This window comes from Juglans microcarpa x Juglans regia, chromosome 7D (assembly GCF_004785595.1).
Source record: "Juglans microcarpa x Juglans regia isolate MS1-56 chromosome 7D, Jm3101_v1.0, whole genome shotgun sequence".
Taxonomy (NCBI): domain Eukaryota; kingdom Viridiplantae; phylum Streptophyta; class Magnoliopsida; order Fagales; family Juglandaceae; genus Juglans; species Juglans microcarpa x Juglans regia.
The window spans coordinates 22,983,440-23,005,136 of NC_054606.1; the positions used below are offsets into that span (position 1 = coordinate 22,983,440).

Below are 21,697 nucleotides of genomic sequence, written 5' to 3' on the forward strand. Positions count from 1 at the left end.
TTCTGCACTGTCTTTTGTTATTTAGATAAGTAAAAAATAAAAAACATCGTCTCTTCGAACCTTAGTCCGAAGAGTTGTGTCCTCCTCTCCGCTTTAGACGAAGTCTGGGGTTTGCTACACCCCACTCTGCTTAGTCGGAGTAGGGGCTTGTTACCTCTGTAATGGACAGAGTTTGCTATCTTTAAGACTTAAATTTTTAGAGATTTGCAATCAGGACTAAACTATATCGATCACGAAAGTGTGCTGAAAAGCTATTAACGTTGTAATTGGCTTGTAGTATTTGTTTCAAGTCAACTTTGTAATGTCTATTATTAATATTAATAAATGCATTATGCTTCATTATAAAATAAAAAAATAAAAGATTAAGCGACACAACATTCAATGGAGCCCAGATGTTCGTACCAATTTTGTGCGCATAACATACTCAATGAGCAGCCACCAATTATGTCATTGCTTCTTTTATTTTTTTCAATTTAAACCAAGAGGTAAGAGTTGGAACAAAAACTTTAGAGGTCCTAAACTCGATTTTGTTCTTGAACTCAACATCTTATTATAAATGATATATAACTGATAAAAAATCTTAAAAAGTATTTTGAAATATAAATCCCAACATATCACATATGACAAATCCCAATAGTGAAAAGATCTATATGGGTAAAACTTCTCGATTTGGATTGAGAGTTAGACTGCGTTTAGATGTTGAATTAAATTGAGAAGAAAGTTAAAAATTGAATAAAATATTGTTATAATATTATTTTTAATATTATTATTATTTTGAGATTTGAAAAAGTTGAATTGTTTATTATATTTTGTGTTGAAATTTGAGAAAGTTGTAATGATTATATAAGATGAGTTGTGATAAATATGGGTTTGGGATCCAAACGTTCCCGACCCATCTCATCTAATCATTACAACTTTTATAAATTTTCACATAAAATATAATAAACAATTCAAATTTTTAAATCTCAAAACAATAATAATATTAAAAAATAATATTCTAACAATATTTTTTTCAATTTTCAATTTTCATCTCAACTCATCTCGTCTCAACTTACTATCCAAACCTAACATAGAACCACATAAAGAATATTGCTCCTACCAAAACTATATATATGTGTTAACCTTTGTGCTTATTCAACCAGCAAATGCTACCTCCAATTCTTTATATGCCTCTTTGCTTTCATCAACCACTTCCCTTAACTTTTTTTCTTCTTTAGTCATAATGTTTGATTTGTTTTAGCATTGAACTTGCCATGACAATGGAATGGGCCTCTTCTATAAAGAGGAGATCATGGCTTAATTAAGAATCCAAGCCATTATTGTACAACAGCTGTTTTCTTTTATTGTAACTTTTGCACCTTTTTCTTGTGCTATATTAAACTAAAGAAGTTAATTTAGATCTAAACTTTGTTAATTATAAAGTTTAGTGCAACAATCATCATGGTAGCTTTATTCTGAAACATTGTTTCCCTCTTTACACCTAAGCAAGGTTGGGTGGGGGAATCAAATTGCTCAAATTATATTAGAACTCATTTCATACCTTAATTAATGACATGTCTCCATTAAGTTTTTCAATTTCATTAGGTATGTGAAACCAAATCACCCTTGATAATAAGAAAACCAAAACCGGATCTGATCTTTCAAATTCTTCTCTTATTTTCTTGCTCGTCACCGTCACCGACTTTCGAATGGCAGACCGTGGTGGTAGGAATGGCCAAATCGAGTTGCCGAATCAGTACGGCAGTTTAAGTCCAGCAATTAGTAAGTCAGCAGTTAATAGTAAACCACATAAACCACATAAAGAAATTGATGCAAGACTCAACTTACATCTAAAGATAATATTGGTTCAGATGAAAGGCAATTTCTTTAAGGTAATGACCAGATGATGTCATGACCATTTTTAAGATTGTTCACCATCTCAAACAAAGGTTGATAGATATGTCACTAACAGCTTAAAAAGATTCTTAAACTTCCTCCCATTAGGCTGATCTGGATATCACACCACTTTTGACATAGTACAATGTAAGTAGTTTAATCCTCAAACAAATCAAACCTAGAGCAAAAAGGTCATCCTAATTGCATTCAGGTGGCCAACTATATCACAGAAAATAGGAGTGGATGCAGACATCTTAACCTCATCAGAGGGTTGTGTCATTTCAAATAAAAATCTATCTCAATCTGTATCTATCTAGTTTTCCACCACTGAGATTTCCTTGCTGATTCTAGTCCAATGCTTCTTGATCGAATCCTCTAATGATAATCTCATGAAGCTCCTACCAATTTAACTATCTGCAAAAATTTTCTGCTACAATAATCTAACAAAACCATCTCTTATCAATAAAGCTATGATGATTACAAAAACCAATAAGAAAGAAGATTTTCTGCCCATAAATGGTTATAAAAATTATCTCCACAACCACACTACATGTTTTTTCTCTTTACAAAAGATATAGAAGTAGCATAACCCTTACTACCAAACCATGAGACAGGCACCAACACCCATAAAAAAACAAAAAACAAAAAAAAAAAAAACTAGTCTAGTTATTTGAATGAGATTTAACTACTGAAAGGGATAGGAGTGCGTGGTACCCAAATACCATTCATGTTTAGTGTCAGAACCCATGTGACAATGTGGCCCTTACCCCTTCATGTCCACCTAAAGAAAACAAAAAATGAGACAAAAGAGTCCCCTAATGTGACCTTTAATCACATGAAAGAACAAACTTTTCTCTACATCTTTCTTATTTTTTTTCCCTACTAATATTTCCTATAAGCTTTTTCTCCCGTGCCTGTTTCATAATCTAGTGGATGACAGATGCTGCAGTAACAGAGGGCAATAAAAATTGAAAAAAGTGACAGAGGCACAGCTTTCATGCCACTTTTCCGTTTCCAGGCTCCAAATCAGTATAGTTGTTAAGCTTCTGCAAATTACAGACTCCATTTCTCTCTAGGTTTTCGTTTTGTAACACAGAAATTCAAGGGCGGTTAAAGAAAGAAAACACATGAGTAAATAAAGCAATATAAACTTGCAACTATCCTTTCTTCTATTAATGCTGTGGTCCAGCAAACACCTGTAGAGAGTGTATAAAGTAAGGAAAGAGAAAGACCCCACTCCCATATATCAGTTCGCATCTGTCCTTCTGCGTATGCCTTATGTATTAATTGTAAGTAGTATGACTAAAATTGCTTGATGATGATAATGAAACGATGATGGTGAGATCCTGAGATCTTTGTCTACAAGTTTCTTTGACGTAGGTTATGACTTTTGGCTGCTAGAGGATTTTTCTTCCTTAGTTTGGGCTGCTAAAACCTTTCTGCATATGCAAACATATGAGCCAAACAGAATAAAAGACCCATCTGACTATAAATTCAGTAAATTATATGATTCGATTCCTAGGATCCAAGGTCCAAAAGGCGGATGATCTCTTACTAGCATAGTCAAAACACAACCTTGCAGGCCATGCTCAGGCCCTGTCAACTACATTCCATGCCCAAAAGGAAACCTGAAACATAATAATAACAATAAAACTTAAAAAATGAAGTTTCTTATTCAGGATCAAAACAATAAATTGTAGTGTGGCAGTACCTGGGCATTTGGAGAAAACAGTTTTCAGAGAAGCCATGGCGAGTGGGGAAGTGGTGGGCAGCAATGAGTTGTTATTAGAAGAAGACGAAGCAATTGTGGTTTCATCGGCTTTAGCGGAAGCAACGGAAAGGGCAGTGAATTGGTCACCAGCTGATTTTTTAGGACAAACAAAGAGGCTATCAGGGAGGCTGTGCTCTAGACTGCTCACAACACAAAAGGAGAAAACGAATAGATATTTTAAAAAATAAATGTCATAAAAAGGGCCTGAAACAATTATGTGAACGGACTGACAAGAAGTGTACTAAAGTCAAAATTGATTGAAAAAAGTAAAGAAAATAAAAGCACCCTAGATGATCCAAAGCAGTAAAGGCGGGGAATTGATGTATTCTGAGAAAAATTCTGATTCATCGCCATTGTTGGCAAACTTTCTTGACATCCAAAATTTTAATTTCATACCTTTCAGGGAGGTCACTTTCTTTAGGATATGATTTCTCCTCCTTGCTCATGCTATTGCTATCAGCATTGCCATTACTACTAGCCGGATTCACTTCCTGCTGCAGCTGCCGACCAGCATCTGCAGCAACAGTTTGAGAAGTGCCTGCGCCTAGATGATCGTTTTTCTCTGCAGCAAAAGTGGAAATAAATAATAAAGCTTGCATCATTTCTCCAGTATGAATGCCATTTCAACAACATCGATTGATGAATTATAACCTGTTGGGACTATTTGATCTATGCCAACAGTTGGAAGAACGAGGGCTTGACTGTTAGGAGCCTGAGTTAGAGTTGGCGAGGGAATGGGGGACCCAAGAGATAAATTGTGATGATATTGATGAGGATGATAACAATGATTCTTCAAGTCCAAAAGTTGCAGATTCTTCAGCCTTCTCCCTTGTAGTTCAACGGCTTGCTGCAGATCAGCCTGTTCCTCCAGTTTCCTTCCCAACATTTCTTGAGCATCATAAAACATTCTTGCTCCTGTGTTCAGACCAACGCACCTTAAGAAAGAGCAATATAATTTTATACTGAAAATTAAAAAAGAAACATTATTGGTTGCTGATTTGCTTGCCAAAGTGGAGGTCAAGTGGCTCTCTAGAATCAAGCCCTGATGGACTTGAACACAGTGAATACTCTCCCCTCTCCAACTGATGCTGCTGTTGTTGCTTCCTAAAATTAGAGTATAGATTGACAACAAAACATCAATGATAGGAAGCAAGCAGCATACAAAACAAAGTCCCAATATAGAGAATATGCTCATACTTGTCAGGTATCTTTCCCTTCTCCTTGTAAGGCTTAACAAGCACACGGGAATCACAAACAAAATGAGGGTTCCCTTTCGCTAAAATAATCTTCACTGTCTCCGGGTAAACGAACGTAACAAATCCAAACATTCGCTTTTGCTGGTATGGAATCCTCACATCTTGCACAGGTCCGTAAATGCTTTAAAACCATGAGATCAAACCAATAAAGCCTGTTTATAACTACAATTCCTCCATTCGAAATTCGAGTTGCCAAAATCCGAACAAATTAACTAAAATGAATTACCTGAAGTAGTTGGAAACATCTTCTTCTCTGAAAGTGCTGTCAGCTGGGAATGTCAAGTAAATCTGTCTGGAGCCTGGATTCACCATTCCTCCCAAACCCATGGACGAAAAATCATTCCTTTCAGACCGGTAGCGCGCAAACTTGGGAAGTTCATCCCCTATCATCAACGCTGCTGCTGCTGCCGATCTGCTGCATCGTCACAATGCCACCACAAAGTAAAAGAAATCATCATTAATCCAAAAGCAAAAAACCCATAAGCAAGATCCACTGATCAGAGTCAGCAATTTACACTTTATGGCATTACAATATGTTGAGTTAAAAATAAGTTCCATGAGATCCTTCAAAATGCGTACTTGCGCTGTGCGCATGGTAATGGCATATGGTAAACAGTTAAAGGGCATGATCTTCATGATCAAAACACCCCAATTAAACCTCATCAGAAATCAACAACTTCAACTGAATGGCAATTCAAGTCATAGTTGAATAGTACTTACCTCTGGGTGTCATTTTGTTGTTGCAACAGAAGACTCAGGCACTTGTTGTAAGGGTAAGAAGCTCCGACCATGAACTGCGACGCCGTGGTTAGCTTTTGCTGGTGGGCAGCCTTTGATCTAAGAAACTCTTGGCACTTTTCTAATTCGTTGAGTTTGCTCGGCGAACCAACAATAGCAGCAGTATCCAAGGAATCAGTGTGAAGAAAACGGCAACTGCTGCCATTTTTACAAAACCCTCTGGCGAAATACAGGCATGGTTTCCATCCAAGCCCGGAGCTTGCGTCTTCCGACCCAGAAGACACACCTGCAGGAGCCAAATAGCTTCGGGTGTGGAACGGGGATTCAGCATAAGATCTCGGATTCACGGTCAAATCCAGCCGCGAGTCGAGCAAGTCATCGATCTTAGAATCATTGAGAAAAGCAAGATGATCTTGAAGTGGGTAGTCATCAATGAGGTCACTAGAGTTATAGGGCAATGCAGAAGATAAAAATGAGCCGGGACCAATATCACTGGTTTCTTTAACAACACTGGCGTAAGAGAGAGAAGGAGTAGTACTGGAAAAGCCAGTACGAGGCCAAGGGTTTGGGGAAGGGGAAGATGGTTTTGAGACGTCAATGCCATTAGCTGTGTTTCTGGACGTGGAGGTGGTGGAGAGGGACAAAGGGTTGGGCCTTGAGATGGGTTTGAAGGGAGAAGTAGCGGAAAGTGTAGAGGGTGAAGAGGCTATGGAGTTTGAGGGCAGTCCCAAATGGGTTTTGGCTTTGAGGATAAGATTCTGAAGATTGATGTCTGGTCCAAAGGCCAAGCGTATCATCTCTTTCTCACCGTGATCTTGCAAGAGAAGGTAGCCCATGATTTTCGAGGCATTTTCATGGTCCAAGGTTTGGATTCTGGAGAAAACTACCTGAGTAGCTTCATAAGTATCCATGGCAGCAAAAACACAACTCCTTGAAAATATTTAGAGGAGCTGGAGAAACAGTAAGAACAATAAATTTATTAATGGTCTTTTCTTGAAAGAGAGCAATAATGGGTGGATTATTATCTTAGTATAATAATGATGGTGGTGTATGCAAGTGCGAAGCAAAATGTACAAGGAAGAGTGGGTGGGTCTTTCTCTGTTGTGACGACCATGAAACCGAAGAGTTGTAAGTAGACTAGTAGGGATAGAGCTTTGAGGTTGAAGTGAAGATGGCGGAAGACGAGAAGGAAGTGAGAAAGAGAGTATCGATTCGAAAGTGCTTTGGTGTTTTGCTGCTGCTACTACCTCTCTCTCTCTCTCTCTCTCTCACAAAAAACTTACAGCCACAACTTTTGGTGTCAGTACATAGCTGCTGCAGCAGCAGCCTAGGGAGAGTAAACTCTCTCCCAAACTTGTATTCTCAATTCATTTTATTTTATTATTATAATTTTTTAAAAATTTTATAAAAAATATATTTTAAATATTAAAATAATTATAATATTAAAAAATAATATTTTATTTAACTCATTTTAATTCATCTATAAATATAAACTAGATCTTTTTTATTTTAAGATTTTGATCCGAGAAATAGTATCATCAATCACCCTGATGTCTAAGCACCCATCCGGTCACTGCTTTTTTATATTTGGTAATGATTTTCTAACTATAGTCCAGGCCCTACCCTCATAAAAGAGCAGCTCCTGGTATGGTGTTGGGTGATGACCAAAAAAAAAAACACAGTAAGAAAGGGGAAGGTGAGCCTCACAGACTTTTAGAAATATTTAGCACATGCTACTCATATCATATTAGTATTAGTATTTGGATATATTGAAAGAAAATTCTAATTGGTATTTTTAAAAACCTTAGTTACTACTTATTATTCATTATTTATATATTTTTTAATTTTTTTAATTTTTTTAATCCGGTATATCTTATTTAAATATATTTGAAGTGACGAAACTTTTTAATTATTTTACTTTAAATTATAATATTTTAATCATATAAAATCACGTCAATTTATAAATTTATTTTTATAAAATCTCTATATAACTGTAGTGTTTCTCTTGTAATAACTCTAAAATTTTTGTTTGCTTTAGTGTCTATAATAAAATGAGTATTTATACTCTTTATTTTAGATCTTTGTCATCTACCGTCACGCATTGACATATTTTAAAGAATTTTGTTTATATCAAGCACTTAAATAGACATCTACTTAAATTATATCTTATTCAAAATATAAAATCAAAAATATTTTTGTGTAAAAGAAATAATATTTATTATAATATTAGGATTTTTTAAATTAATATAAATATTCAATAAGTAAAATTCTATCCATCATCATTACATTAGATATTATATATAATTTTTTTTAATTAAATATATAATGTACAGATGATGAGTATAAAAATTTAATTAATTTTAAAAAGTAAAATTTTAAAAATTTAAAAAAAATTAAAAAAATATGGTATACGGTTGATAAGTAAGGGATATTTATAGGAATGAATGAAGAAATTTTGAGAATCTGGTTAGCACGAGCTATGGGGGCGCGTGTTAATAAGATGGAGGGGGTTTAAATAGTGCAGGTTCACTAACCATCATTCTGACAGACTTCTTCCTTCGTACCGTCTCTAATCAGTGATGTTAATTTACAGTTTCAGATTTACATGCAGTAATATTTTTGGTGCTTCCAAAGTTTGTAATTTTATTTATTTATTTTAATAGTGATTTGAATAATGAGTTGAGTTGAGATAAAAGTTGAAATTCATTTCTAAATTTAGTTGAGTTTAGTCTAATTTTTAAGTTGAGTCTAATATCTAAATATTTAACTTTTAAATTATTTAATTCATCCAAACTCAAAATCATCTTACACGTGAAACTCACAATCTTTTTCAATTTAAAATATTTTTATATGTGATACCCATAATATTTTTTTATTTTTCTATAAAAAGTATTAAATTCATCTTAACATTCAAACACACTTTAAACTCAGTTTAGATAGGCTTCACATAACTCCCTTCACTACTCAACTCATTATTATTCATAAAGAACTCAACTCAGTTGAACTCAGCTCAACATCTAAACACAGTCTGAAAATTAAATAAAATATTATTAAAATATTTATTTTTAATATAATTATTATTTTAAAATTTAAAAAAGTTAAATTATTTATTATATTTTATATAAAAATTTAAAAAAATTATAATAATTAAATAAAATAAGATAAAATGAGTTGAGATAATCTCTCAATCCAATCGGTGCAAAGGAAACTCATAGCTTTTCATTAATAAGAAACATACAAGACCATGAATTGAGGATGTAAATTTAGTGGTGAGCTACTTACTACATTATGGACAAAATTCAGAGACCGCTCGGTTTGACATCTTCCACAGTCTGCCCATGCCGTGTCAAATTTGAATCTCCTCACTTTGTACTGCTTTAATTACTGATAATGCATCCATCCCCTTCAATCTACCACAGGTTGGGTTACCCATCCTCTTTGATCTCACAGGCAGAGGCCAAAACCTCACCACTGCTATCTCTTATTATAACACCAATTCCAGTTTTCTTGTTTTTGCAGCATCGAAATTCACTTTGTATTACAAGACTCTGGTGGAGCTTTCCACTGATGAACTGCATTAGTTGTATTTACTCTCTATTGTTGCTTCATCTGACAATCTCGAGCCTATTTGAAATCTCCCATGACTCTGAGCCAAATGGTAAGCAGTTTTGACACGGAGGCCCCGTTTGAAATTTAGATTAATTTAATTTTAAGTTGAGTCTGATATTTAAATACTCAATTCTTCTATCATTAAACTCATCTCAACTCAAAACCTCTTTATACTTGGAACCTATAATTGTTTTCAATTCAACACTTATTTATATGCAGGACTCACAGCTTTTTTCAACTTCTTATAAATATATCTAAACTCATCTTAACATCCAACATATCTAAATTCATTTTAAGTGGGCTATACAAAATTCACTATACCATCTCAACTCACTATTATTCATAAAAAAACTCAACTCAACGTCCAATCGGTGCCTAAATTTTTCATCTTTGCTGTGAATCCATATCATTCTATCCTCCCCTCCTCTTGTACTGATTGGCAAAGATATGATAATTTGAGCTTCTTCTTTCTCAAAAACTTCTGCAATCAATTTCTCATTCCAAGCCTTTGTTTATTCTTCAATCAACTCACTCGCATGCGCTTCAGAGTTTAAAATCTTGACTGGAGATTGGATAGTATAGAAGGTTTGCATTAGAATCAATTCTAGCAACCAATGAAGAATGTTTCTCCAGATTTGCCTCGAGAATTTCTGTAGTATTTTGCTATAAAGACTCCAGCAACCAGTGCCCGTGGATTTTGTACTAATCTCCAACTCTGCTTTGCAAGTAATGTCAATATAAAAATATAAAATATTTTTAAGTTTAGATTTTAAACTTTTTCTTTTAATCATTATTTAAATATATAAATTTTATAAATTTTTAAATAAAATACAAAAATTAATACAACTTTTATAAATTTCAAAATAAAATTATATTAATTTTTTTTCAACTTTATAACATTTTTATTCAATTTTTTCTCTCTGCCTTCTCAAAATCTAATAAAACATATTCACTCAAATATTTTACTATTATTTACAAAATTTTAAAATGCTCCTAAGTATCTAAACATGCCCTAAGAACACAGGCTAGTACTAGGTAAAATTTAACAAGTTTTATTAGGCATTATAATGTAGATTTAGTTATGAGTTATAATGTTTTATTAAGGCCTAGTTTGGGTATAAAGTTACCTCACTATTATTTATTATTTTATTATTATTTTTTACTTACTTTTTATTACTATTCAATTTAATATTCTATCATTATTTTTTCACTATTATTTACAGAATAACTCAGAATAACTTATTACCCAAATGTAACCTAAATTTATCTGTGCGCAATAACTTAGCCATATCTTTGTTTCTGTTAATTTTTTTTTTCAGAAACCCATCACCCATGTTTAGCTACATAGACTCAAAATGACTTAGTGAAGTCATCATATTCTCTTATTCTTATTTAACACCGACCGAACCGAAATTCGAATAGCTCAACAAAACCATTTCCGTCAATTTATTTCTCTTTTTTATTTTTATTTGACTTAGTGAAGTCATTTCAATATTTCATTCTTATTCTAATATGATTGTTGGATTGAAAAAATGCTTATTCTGACATATAAAGATAGATGAAAAACATAGATCTATTCGGTTGGATGCAAGAAGGTCGGCAAGTTAAAGCATTTAGACCAAATTTTAAATGAGTACAATCATAGAATCCTAGATATTACTTAGATTTAAAAAGAATATAATTGAGGATATACATAATAAATGAAATAACCATTATGTTATTAAATATAAAACTATAAAAAAGTGTGTGTTATAAATTATGATAATTAAGATAAAATATATTTTATTTGATTATAAAATATAACATAACTAATAGGTCCGTAAAATATGGTGAAAAGAAATTAGATAAGAAATAATAAAAATGTAAAAAATATTAAAATTTTATGATGAGATTAAATTTTAAATAGAATCAACAAAAGATTAAAAAAAAAAAAATTGTAGACCAATGGAATAGGTTCATGTTTTTCCAGAGAAATTTCAAATCTCATCCTTTTGGGTAAGTGTCTCAAAATTCCTCTTTTTCTGTCTTTACCTTTTTAGAAAAATTCTATTCGTTATCTATATTATATATGATTTATTTTATTTTTTTAATCAAATGTATAGTATATAAATAATTAACAGAATAACTTAATTAATTTAATAAGAAAAAATTAAAAAAATTAAAACATATGTGATGTGTGGTTTAAGATAATGTGTAGCAAAACCCTACTTTTTATTCAGGAAGCCGGAAAGCATTGCTATATTTATGATAAATGAAATTAACAATTATAGCATATGCAAACGCTATGCATTCATTTTGAAAAAATTGAATAAATATGAAATCTATTCAAAAAAATTAATTTTTTAATAATAAAATTCACTCTTTTAAAAATGAATGTGCAGCATTTATATAACTTATAATTGTTTCTAATATAATTCTATATTTATAGAGAGATATTTTGTAATTTCATTCTTGTTCTATTTTTTTTTTTCTAAGCAAGCTTAATCATTGAAGAAACCAAATTACACAAAAGGATAGTTATGAGCTTACAAAACCAGTAAACACTGCACTACACTAGCAGATCAGGGCCGAGGTGGATCTTTTCCACTGTGAAAATCTAGGAGACAATGAGGTAATTTAATAAAGGGTAAGCTACCAAACACATTGTTTGATGCGGCCCATTGCACTAAGTTATGCGTCCATCGATTTTGATGTCGATGAATTTTTTGAGATGTCCAATTCTGAAAAACCTTTAGAAGGGATGAGCAATCTAAAATTATGTTAAAGATGGACCATTTAGGAGAAGAGGAGGCTGAGAGCTTCGGTCACCACTTGGGAATCTCCTTCTATAACTATATTATGAAATCTTTTGTGAAAAGCCTCCTTTATGGCCAGCTTGGTTGCCATGGCCTCCCCAAACATTGGATTGGTGGAGTTTATAAGTCTAGTGGTTGCGAAGATCAATTCCCAAGAGAAGGACCTGCAGATTGCAGCAGCAATGGAGGACAGATTCCTAACTGCTATATCATATGATATGGAGAAATGATCAGCTGGAGGGGGAATCCATTCGGGAAGGATGACTTTTTCCTATCTCTTAGTGTGCCCCAGCAACTTGTGTTCATTGAAAATCTTGAGAACTAGTTTTGAGAAAGTGAGAGGATTTTGACTTTGGGGCATGGTGCAATACTTGGTTCCTGAATCCATGGCTATAACAGAGAAGAGTTGAAAGCTATGGGATTCATCTGGGTCTATATTCAGAAATTCTGAAAATTCCAAGATCACCTTTAGCCATTCTTTGAAAGGTTTATCACCAAAACTGGCAATATTCAAAGGTCATGGAGAAAGTCTCCATAAAATCTGAGTGTGGGGACACTTTAAGAAGAGATGGTCAATGGATTCTTCTTCAAATTTACAAAAGGGGCACAAGATATCCTCACTAGAGAGGGATAGAGGGGATTGAAGTTTTGATTTGGTTGGGAGGATATTAGAGAAAACCTTCAAAAGAAAAAACTTCAATCTATCTTGAATTTTAATGCACCACAATTTCTTCTAATCTGATTTAGAAAAATGAGAGGAGGAATGGGGGGATTGTTGTTGTTGTTGTTGCAAGAGGATGAAAGCATAAGAGGACTTCACAGAGAATTTCCTTGAGCTGTGATTGAATCAGATTGGTTTATCCTTTGCTCTAACCGAGACTAATTGAGGGAGGTGGATTTTCTGGATCTCTTTCACTGTGTCTAGAGCAAATAGGGCTTGAAGGAGAATGTCATTCCATCTCCTTGGGTTGTTCAAGCATAAAGGCCGAGACTTAGAGGTCTGGCTCAATTGGTGTGTTGTGGTCCTTTGAGACAAGCTTGAAGGATGATAAGGTGAGGATCCAAGGATCATACCAAACTCTTGTATTAGCACCATTCACAATTCGATAGCACAAGTTTGCAGCAATGAGAGGTTTCGACTTTAAGACACATTTCCAAAACCAAGAATTAGTGGGTTTAGGAGTGACTTCTAGGAAGCTTGAATTTTTCAAATACTTTGATGAAAGAAATTGGTTGCAGAGGCTTGGAGTTTTTGTGGCCAGGTTCCAACTAATTTTAGAAATGAGAGCAAGATTAAAATCCGAGGTTATTCTAATTCCCAAACCTCCTGAGTACTTTGGTTGGTAGATATCCTTCCAAGCTTTTGGTGTATAGTTGTACCTTTTGTTTAGGTTGAAACTCCACCAGAAATTTTTAACCAGAGAATCAATCTTTCTGCATATAGAAGACGGAATAATGGCAAAGGCCATGTAGTAGGAAGGAATTGAACCAACTATAGATTTTATCAAAGTTGTGCGACTAGCTTGGGAAAAGAGCTTTGAACTGCTTGGTTTGCTTTCAAGACTAAAATCCAAAATTTTGAAAACCTCTCATCTCATCATTACAACTTTCCTAAATTTTCATACAAAATAAAATAAACAATTCAAAATTTTCAAATCCCAAAAATAAAATAATATTAAAAAATATATTCTAACAATATTTTATTCAACTTTTTAACTTTAATATTAATTCATCTTATCTCATCTCTGAAAAGAAACAATCTAAATTGGGTCCTTTCCATAATATCTGCAGCCAGAGAGACATTTGATCTTCCTGTTTTGAGAGGGAGGCCCAGGTGTTTCAAGGTATTTGAAGAGGCTCTAAATGAGAGCAAAGCTTTTATTTCAGCCTTAAGAGAAGGAATGGTGTTTCCACTGAAGTGAATGGTAGATTTTCTGACCTGGCCAATTTGAATAGGAATTGAGGCAATGGAGGATGGCCTGAGCTGATTGAGGAGTAGCTTTGCTAAAGATGATGAGATCATCAGCAAAAAGCAAGTGGGAGATAACGGGACCCTCTCTACTGACTCTAAATCATTCAATGAGTTGTGAGTTGATACTTCTAGTAATCATTCTGGAGAGAACTTTGCTTCCAAGAATGAAAAGGAATGGGGAGAGGGGGTCACCTTGTCTAAGTCCTCTCGTGAGTTTGATAAGGCCATGAGGAGATCCATTTATGAGGATTGAGTACGAAACCAAGGAGATGTACTCTGAGATCCAATTGATCCATTGTTGAGTAAAACTCATGCTTTTGAGTACAAATAAAATGAAAGGCCATTCCATTGAATCAAAGGCTTTCTCAATGTCAATTTTGATTGTCATGAGGCCAGTCCTACCTTTCTTTTTTTTCATAATGGAAAAGATTCCTGGGCTATCACAGGGTTTTCTTGAATTATGTGCCCAGGGACAAAAGCTGATTGGAATGAAGAGATAAATGAGGGAATGATTAGTTTGAGCCTGTTTGCAAGGATTTTGGAGATTATTTTGTAGCAAACATTAGCTAAACTAATGGGTCTAAAGTGATGGACAGAGCTTGGGGATTTGGTTTTAGGGATTAAGGCAATATGAGTGTGGTTCATTTCTTTGAGTAACTTGCCTTTCAGAAAGAAATCCCTAATGGCTTTTGTCATATCGAGATGGACCACTTCCCAATAAAAGTTAAAGAACAGGCCAGTAAAACCATCTGGCCCAGGAGCTTTAGAAGCAGGGGTGTTTTGGGTGGCCTTTGTGATTTCTAAATCATTTGGGATGGAGACCAAGATGTCATTTTGAGATTGAGTTAGTCTATTTGGAAACAAAGAGTCAAGTTCATCAGGTAAAATAAGGCTGGAAGTGGTGAATATAAACTTGAAAAAGTGTCTTGAATAATATTTGGGTCAGAAGTCCATGTACCTTGGTCTGTTTTGATGCTGTCAATGGAGTTGCTTCTCCTTCTGATAAATTTTGAGAGGTGGAAGAATTTTGTATTAAGGTTAGTGGTAGTGAGCCAAATCAATCTAAATTTCTGTTTCCACAGTCGTTCCTCCCTTTTTAGAAGCTCATTCAGGTTTTCTTGAAGTTTTTCTTCAAGGATTCTATCAAAGTGGCCTGATGTGGATGATTACAGGCTTGAAAGGAATTCGTTGAGGGTGGAAATACCCTGATGAATATGACCAAAGCACTCTTTGTTCCATAACCTTAAAGTTTGTTTTGCGGCCCTCAATTTTCTGCAAACTATGAAAGAGGGGGTACTCGAGAAGATTTGAGTCCAAGCCCTACTCACAACTCCTAGACTAGAGGGGTCTCTTGTCCAAAACTCTTCAAATTTAAAAGGCTTTTTCATATTGTTGTTACTAGTGGTGGACATGATTAAAGGGGCATGATTTGAAGAGGTCATTTGGAGATTTAGAATGCGAGCATCAGGGAACAAAGTTCTCCATTGACTATTAACTAGGCCTCTATCAATTCTCTCCCTTATATTAGCACAACCATGTCTCCTATTAGACCATGTAAAGGGTGGGCCAGAGGCACCCGGATCAATGAGGCCATTTTAGGTTTATCAATGAGGAGGACAAACCCGAGGGTTAGAAGAGCAGGTGAAGGGTAAGCCACCACATTTTTCAGATTGGTCAATAATGGAGTTAAAATCCCCTAAGCCTAGCTAAGGACCAACAAATGAAGTGATTATCGAGTTTAGCAAGTCCCAAAAGACTTGTTTATGCTTGTGTTGGGCAGGGTAGTATATAAAAGTCAGTAATCAAGGGTGATGCACAGGGCCTGAAAACACAAGAAGAGCAATAACATTACTAGTAATTTTTACAACTTCCACATCTAGTCCTTCTTTTCACATAAACAAAAGACCACCCCATCTATTTCTGAGGGAAATATACATATAATAAGGATAGCCTCGTCTATGAACAACATCAGGGGTCTTTATAGCTTTCAAAAGAGTTTCAGCAAGAAGCACACCATCAAGATAATGAGCTCTAATGGTAGCCCTCAAGCTTCTCATTGCACGGGGTCGGGCAATACCCCTGCAATTCCAAAACAAGAGCTTCATGACTGTGGGGGTGGCAACTTCTAGCTTGCCACTTTGACCTTTGGACTGGTAGGGAAGAACTAGAGTGTTGGGCTGGATGAGCCAGTTTCAGCTAAGCTTTTTCCATGCTTAGGACATAGATTGAACCTGGTTCTCTTTGATGAGGTGCGCAACTTGAAATTTTGCTTGTTCTTTTGTGTGGAGAGAAAAGCAGATAAAGTGATTTCCTCTTCAGGGAGTTCAGCCTTGTCTATGGTTAGGTGAGGTTAAGATTTCTGGAGGCTGCCTTCAGGGTCTTTGATGGTGATGAGCTCAGAGAGGGAATTACAGTGAATTGGTGGCTCTCTGGTGATGTGGAAGGATCTATTCTTCAAGTTTAGCGATTTGCTAGAGATGGACAGATGCAACTTGGGCGAGACCAGTAGTGGGCCTGACTTATTCTGAGAAGTTGGAGAGGGCAAGCTGCAAATTGGGTTTGGGCCAGTGGACTAGTGTTGGGGTGAGGGTGGGCCTGAGTGAAGGGGTAGGGCATCAAATAATGGGCTAAGGGAGAGAATGGCCTTTCCAGTTGGGCTTACAAGGATTAAGACCTTGTGGCTTGAGTTTGTGAGCTCAGATGGGTTGAAAAGATGATCAAATTGGGAGATAATGGATTGGAAGATGGAGGGCCCAGATTGAGTTTGATCTATGAGGTGAGGAGGGGTTTTGTTTCGTCAGTGTCTACTAGACTATTTGAGAGATCTATAGGCTGGGTCAGAGAGGATTTGTGGATCCTACGAGGTGACTCAGGAGGATATTTTTGGTCAAGGTGTATAGGGGTATTTGGTTAGACCTCATTTGAAAGAGACAAGATGTTCCTATATGTGGGCCATAGGGAAGGCGAGTTGGGATATCGAGGGACAGGCCGACTTATGTTAAATGCTTGTGTCTGATTTGAGAATTCTGACGTCAGTTGGCCACGTGGAGCGAAGGTGTTGGCTAGAGATTGTTTGTGCCTGCTTGGGGTTGGGGGGAAGCTACAATGTCTAAGGGGAGGTTACTTTCAAGGGAAGAGCCTTCAGGTGGATTTTGGGCTGCCAGACATAGGGAGGTTTAAGGATTGAAGAGATGATCCACGATCTCTTTTCCTTTCCTTGATGTGAGTCCAGGGGTCTGGCAAGGGGAAAGGGGGGGAGGGGAGGGGGGGGGGGGGCTCAGAGACAAGCAAGGTGCAATGAAGGTTACCTTGAGTTGAAGAGCTTTGGAGAGCTATGGTTGACTCTGAGTATGGTGGGGTTCTCTGAGAAGGAGGGTCAATTTTTTGAGAAAATTGAAAATCAGCTCGCATCCAATGGCCAAAGGGGTAGATGGTAGATTGATTAGAGGGAATGGAACATTGTTGATGAGTATGACCTATACGACCACACAGATAGCAGAAGTCTGAAAGTCTCTCGTATCGAAATGAGATTTTGGCTGGAGGGAGATTTTTACAGGGGAATAAAAAACCTTCTTGCAAGGGGTCAAAGATATTGACCTTAATCTTCAGCCTAAGAAATTTTTTTGGGAGGGCTCCTATAAAAGATGTATAATCCACACAGGTGGAGTAGTTGATTTCCATCAAGGACCCAAGGACCCTACCTATTTTTTTAGCATTCAGAGAGGTCATTAGCTCAAGGGATAAACCATAAACTTGAAGCCAAAAATTAGTGTGGTCCAAATCGATTTCAACTAGACTAAGGTCTGGATTCCATTGTTGCAAAACCATATGAAGGCTATGAAAGTTCCAAGGGCTTTGGGAGAAGATTCGGTCTTTATTGGAGGAGATGAGAAAGATGAAGAGGAAGGTATTACTATCAATGTCCTCTATAGATAAACACTTTGCAAAGTTCCAAATGGCCTTGATTATAGGATGGAAGGAATACCTATTGAGTGGGTGAGAGGAGACCAGGCGTCTGACCACGTGTATTTTGAAGTGTGTCTTGCTGCTTCTGATGCTGGGTCCAACTGAATATTCTCCCATGATAAAGTTTTTGTGAGCGAGATAAGGGTTTCAACGTCAGGTGAAGGGTCCATTGGAGGGGACAGAAAGTGATCTTTAGTGGAGATGCAAATGTTGTAGGAGGGGTTGACTGATAAAAGTGGGAGAGAAGACTTGCAGAGAAAGTTGGGAGGAGAGGAGACTTGCAGAGAAAGAGAAGTTTCGGAAAAAGGAGTGTGGGCCCTCAGTGGAAGGGAGGGTGGGAGAAGCTTCCATTCTTGTTCTAATTAATTAAAGAAAAGACTTTTCTTGTTAAAATAAAATATATAATCTGGCTTGTACTTTTCACCTATGGGGCCATGTGGATCAGAACCTCTGAGGCTTGAAAGCAACCCCTAATCATAGTTCTGTAACTAGGTTGAAATTTCAATAATCTCCTCAAGCAAGTGGATTGGGCTTTGACTAAAAAATTTAACCGCATGACACATTTAAAAAGTATTTCTACTATGTGTCCAATTATACTGCAAGTTAGTTTAATTGATGTGGTGTAACGTCACTTATTAAAAAAAAATATTTAAAATGAAATGATATATGAAAATACAAAAAGATAAAAATTAAAACCTTAGGCTGGTTTGGTTACACAAAACCAAGTTATCTCATTTCATCTCATCTCATATAATCATTACAACTTTTCTAAACTTACATATAAAATATAATAAATAATTCAATTCTTTGAAATTTCAAAACAAAAATAATATTATAATAATATTTTATTCAATTTTAACAAAATATTACATCTCATCTCATCTGAAATGTGTAACCAAATGAGGCTTCTTCTACTATGTCTTTTATGTTTGTGTTTTTAATTTTTTTAATAAACCACATGGCACCACATAGTAGTGTCATGTCTATGGGAGCAAAGTGAACAGTATAACTGGGGCGATGTTGATGTCGTGTTTCGTATCCCGGGCAACTGCACACCGCGACTGAGCTACACCTGCAATGTTCAACAGAAATGGGGCCTGGATGGTATGAGATACCTTCGATGCCCAAGTCAGATTTTTTGTTTTTGATAGAGATGAATCTGAATGTTCCTGAAGAGAGTTTTCTACCCTTGGGAAATGATATATATACTTGGTGGTGTGGTCTTAGGTACCTGTTAGTTGTAGCGTACTGGTGTACTGGACATGGCCCTGGCAGCGAGCGATCTTCTACCTTGTTGATTATGGTCATGCTACTTCGTACTCTGATTGCACTGTTGTCCTCCCGATTTCTGCCAGACGACAGGCGGGTCATGCCCAATCGTGGTCATTCAGACTAACTTGTACCCATTCTTGTCGTGACATGTGAACTTTAGCGATCATTAAATGCAACGTGCCCCTGTCCTGTTGCGCCCTTCCTTATCCCCCCCGCCATCAGTCATCTGAAGGTGGTAGTGGTCGTTTCTAACATTGCGTGCAAGGTGTGCTGACCATTAAATGCGCCAAGCCCTTTTGCTCAGAGCTCCCACACTCCATGTTTATAGATTTGTGGTTTGCCCCTGGGCCTCCCGAGCCAGACCCATCTCTCAAGCCAGGCTAATTCCATCCTTTATCTCGATTCTCCTATCGCTAGGCTATCCCGAGGCCCATCTCTACCCTATGGGTGATCGAGAGTCTTGAGGTCCATCTGTGGGCCAGGCCCTTGTGTCCCGGTCCGCTAGAGGGGTAACCTCCTCACAGGCGGCATAATAGTATTTCTCAAATTTAAATATTTAAAATAAAAATATATGAATTTATAAACTGAGTTTTTAATTATTTAATAGATTTATCCTTATAAATATTATGAGCACTAATTGATATGTCTATATTCCATAAAACGGTTCGTTTGGATTGAGAGATGAGATGAGATGAATTGAGATGATTTGTAAATAGTAGTAAAATTTATGAGTTAAAATTTATAAATAATAATGAATAGTAGTGAGATGAATTGAGTCTCAATCCAAACCGGTTATTCAAGATTTCTTAAAATCCATACATAAATTATGAAGATGGGTTCTGCCGTAATGGACTCTAGACAGATCACAAATACGAGGTACCACAGAAAGGGTAAACTAGCTCAAAATTGATAAATCTTAATTTTAAGCATGCTTGAAGCAACAGAGTGGTAAAGCGTTGCTCTACATGAATTACAACATATTAAACATGTACGAAACCACACAAAGTCTTCATTCTTGTACAGTGGAATAGAGACAACTTTTATCCAACCCACTTACGTGGTACTTCTATATAATAATAAGAAGAGGAGTTTTGTTATGTACAAGTAAGTTTGCGTACCAATCTGCGTATTAATGTTATTGCCTTCATATTCTAAATTTAAATTAACACTATTTTCAATAAAATCTACTTTCTGACCACTCATATTGAATGGATGCACGTATTAGTACGTAGAATCGCTTACAATTAAATTTTTTTTAAAAAAAAATATAGATACAAGTCTTAAATATATAGGTCTTTTAAATATACAGATCATGCACAAGTCTATTTTAAAAAAATGATCCAGAAAAATTAAAATTTACATATTTTTCATAATGACGTGAATTTCTTTTATAAAAATATCTGTACGAGACTTTTACATTTAAAATTTGTGTATATATATATAATATACAGTACTGGATTTTATATGGAGACAGAAACATGTCCATATCTAGAGAACAGCACATGTGGAAACATTAAAAAATTAAAATGATGAAGCTAGGGGACTTCAACACCTATTCCATGTTTTGTTTTATTGTCTTTTTGCTTGGGAAAACACAGCGATGCTGCTGCTCAATTGCTTGTCTCCTCCATCTACCTCCATGGATTAGACAGAGGTATAGCAATCTCTTTACTTTCACCGTAGTATACGGCATTATTGCATTTACATCCTATTCTTTATATTTTTTCTTAAATTTTAGTTAAAAATAACACTTCTTATAATTTTATCTTAAATTTTACTCATTTTTAAAAAATCTTCTACATCTCATTCCTTATCCTTTCTCTATTCTATTAAAATAATATTCTTATATTCTTTTTTTATTATTTTTTTCTCTCACTTCCATTTACAAACTTAACTATTTAATATTTTTTCTTATGTTTTGAACTATTAATATAGTGAATATTTTAAACAAAATTTTAAATTATTTTTTTACGGGTTTGATAATATTTTTAAAATTATTATTTTTATATTTTCGTAATTATTTAAATTATTTTTAAAATTATAATTTAAAACTATAATAAATATAAGTATAAGAGAAAATGTAATTGATTAGAAGAAGAATGTATTTTATTTATTAGATTAAAATATTAATAAAAGATGATATAAGGGATGAATAGTGATTCCCTATATTTAGGGAATTATGTTCATCCCCTAAACCAAAATCCTAAAATAGGAAATGGGATGGGAGGGAGTTTTTGAGCTTTTTCCTAAATTCTTTTCTATAATTTAGAGATAATAGTAATATAGGGAATGAGATGGGGATGCTCTTAGGCATCTCGCCTCATATTCAACCAAGTAGTCTGGCCCATACAGTCCACATTATAGCTATTTTTTATAAAAAAAATTTGCCATTTCCACACCATATACTAATGTATAATTTATTATTTTATTTAAATGCACGTAT

The 21,697-nt window shown here is 35.2% G+C and overlaps 1 protein-coding gene across 1 annotated transcript; it reads right to left on the reverse strand.

The window, feature by feature from the left end:
- Nucleotides 1-3,007: 3,007 nt before the first annotated feature.
- On the reverse strand, nt 3,008-6,905 carry LOC121239652 (zinc finger CCCH domain-containing protein 53-like). The gene is given in 9 exon segments (XM_041136926.1): nt 3,008-3,503; nt 3,587-3,608; nt 3,611-3,786; nt 4,043-4,208; nt 4,298-4,561; nt 4,653-4,750; nt 4,844-5,023; nt 5,129-5,314; nt 5,623-6,905. Coding segments are annotated over 9 exon segments (2,046 nt in total). The 5' UTR covers nt 6,552-6,905; the 3' UTR covers nt 3,008-3,478.
- Between the last annotated feature and the right edge of the window lie 14,792 nt (nt 6,906-21,697).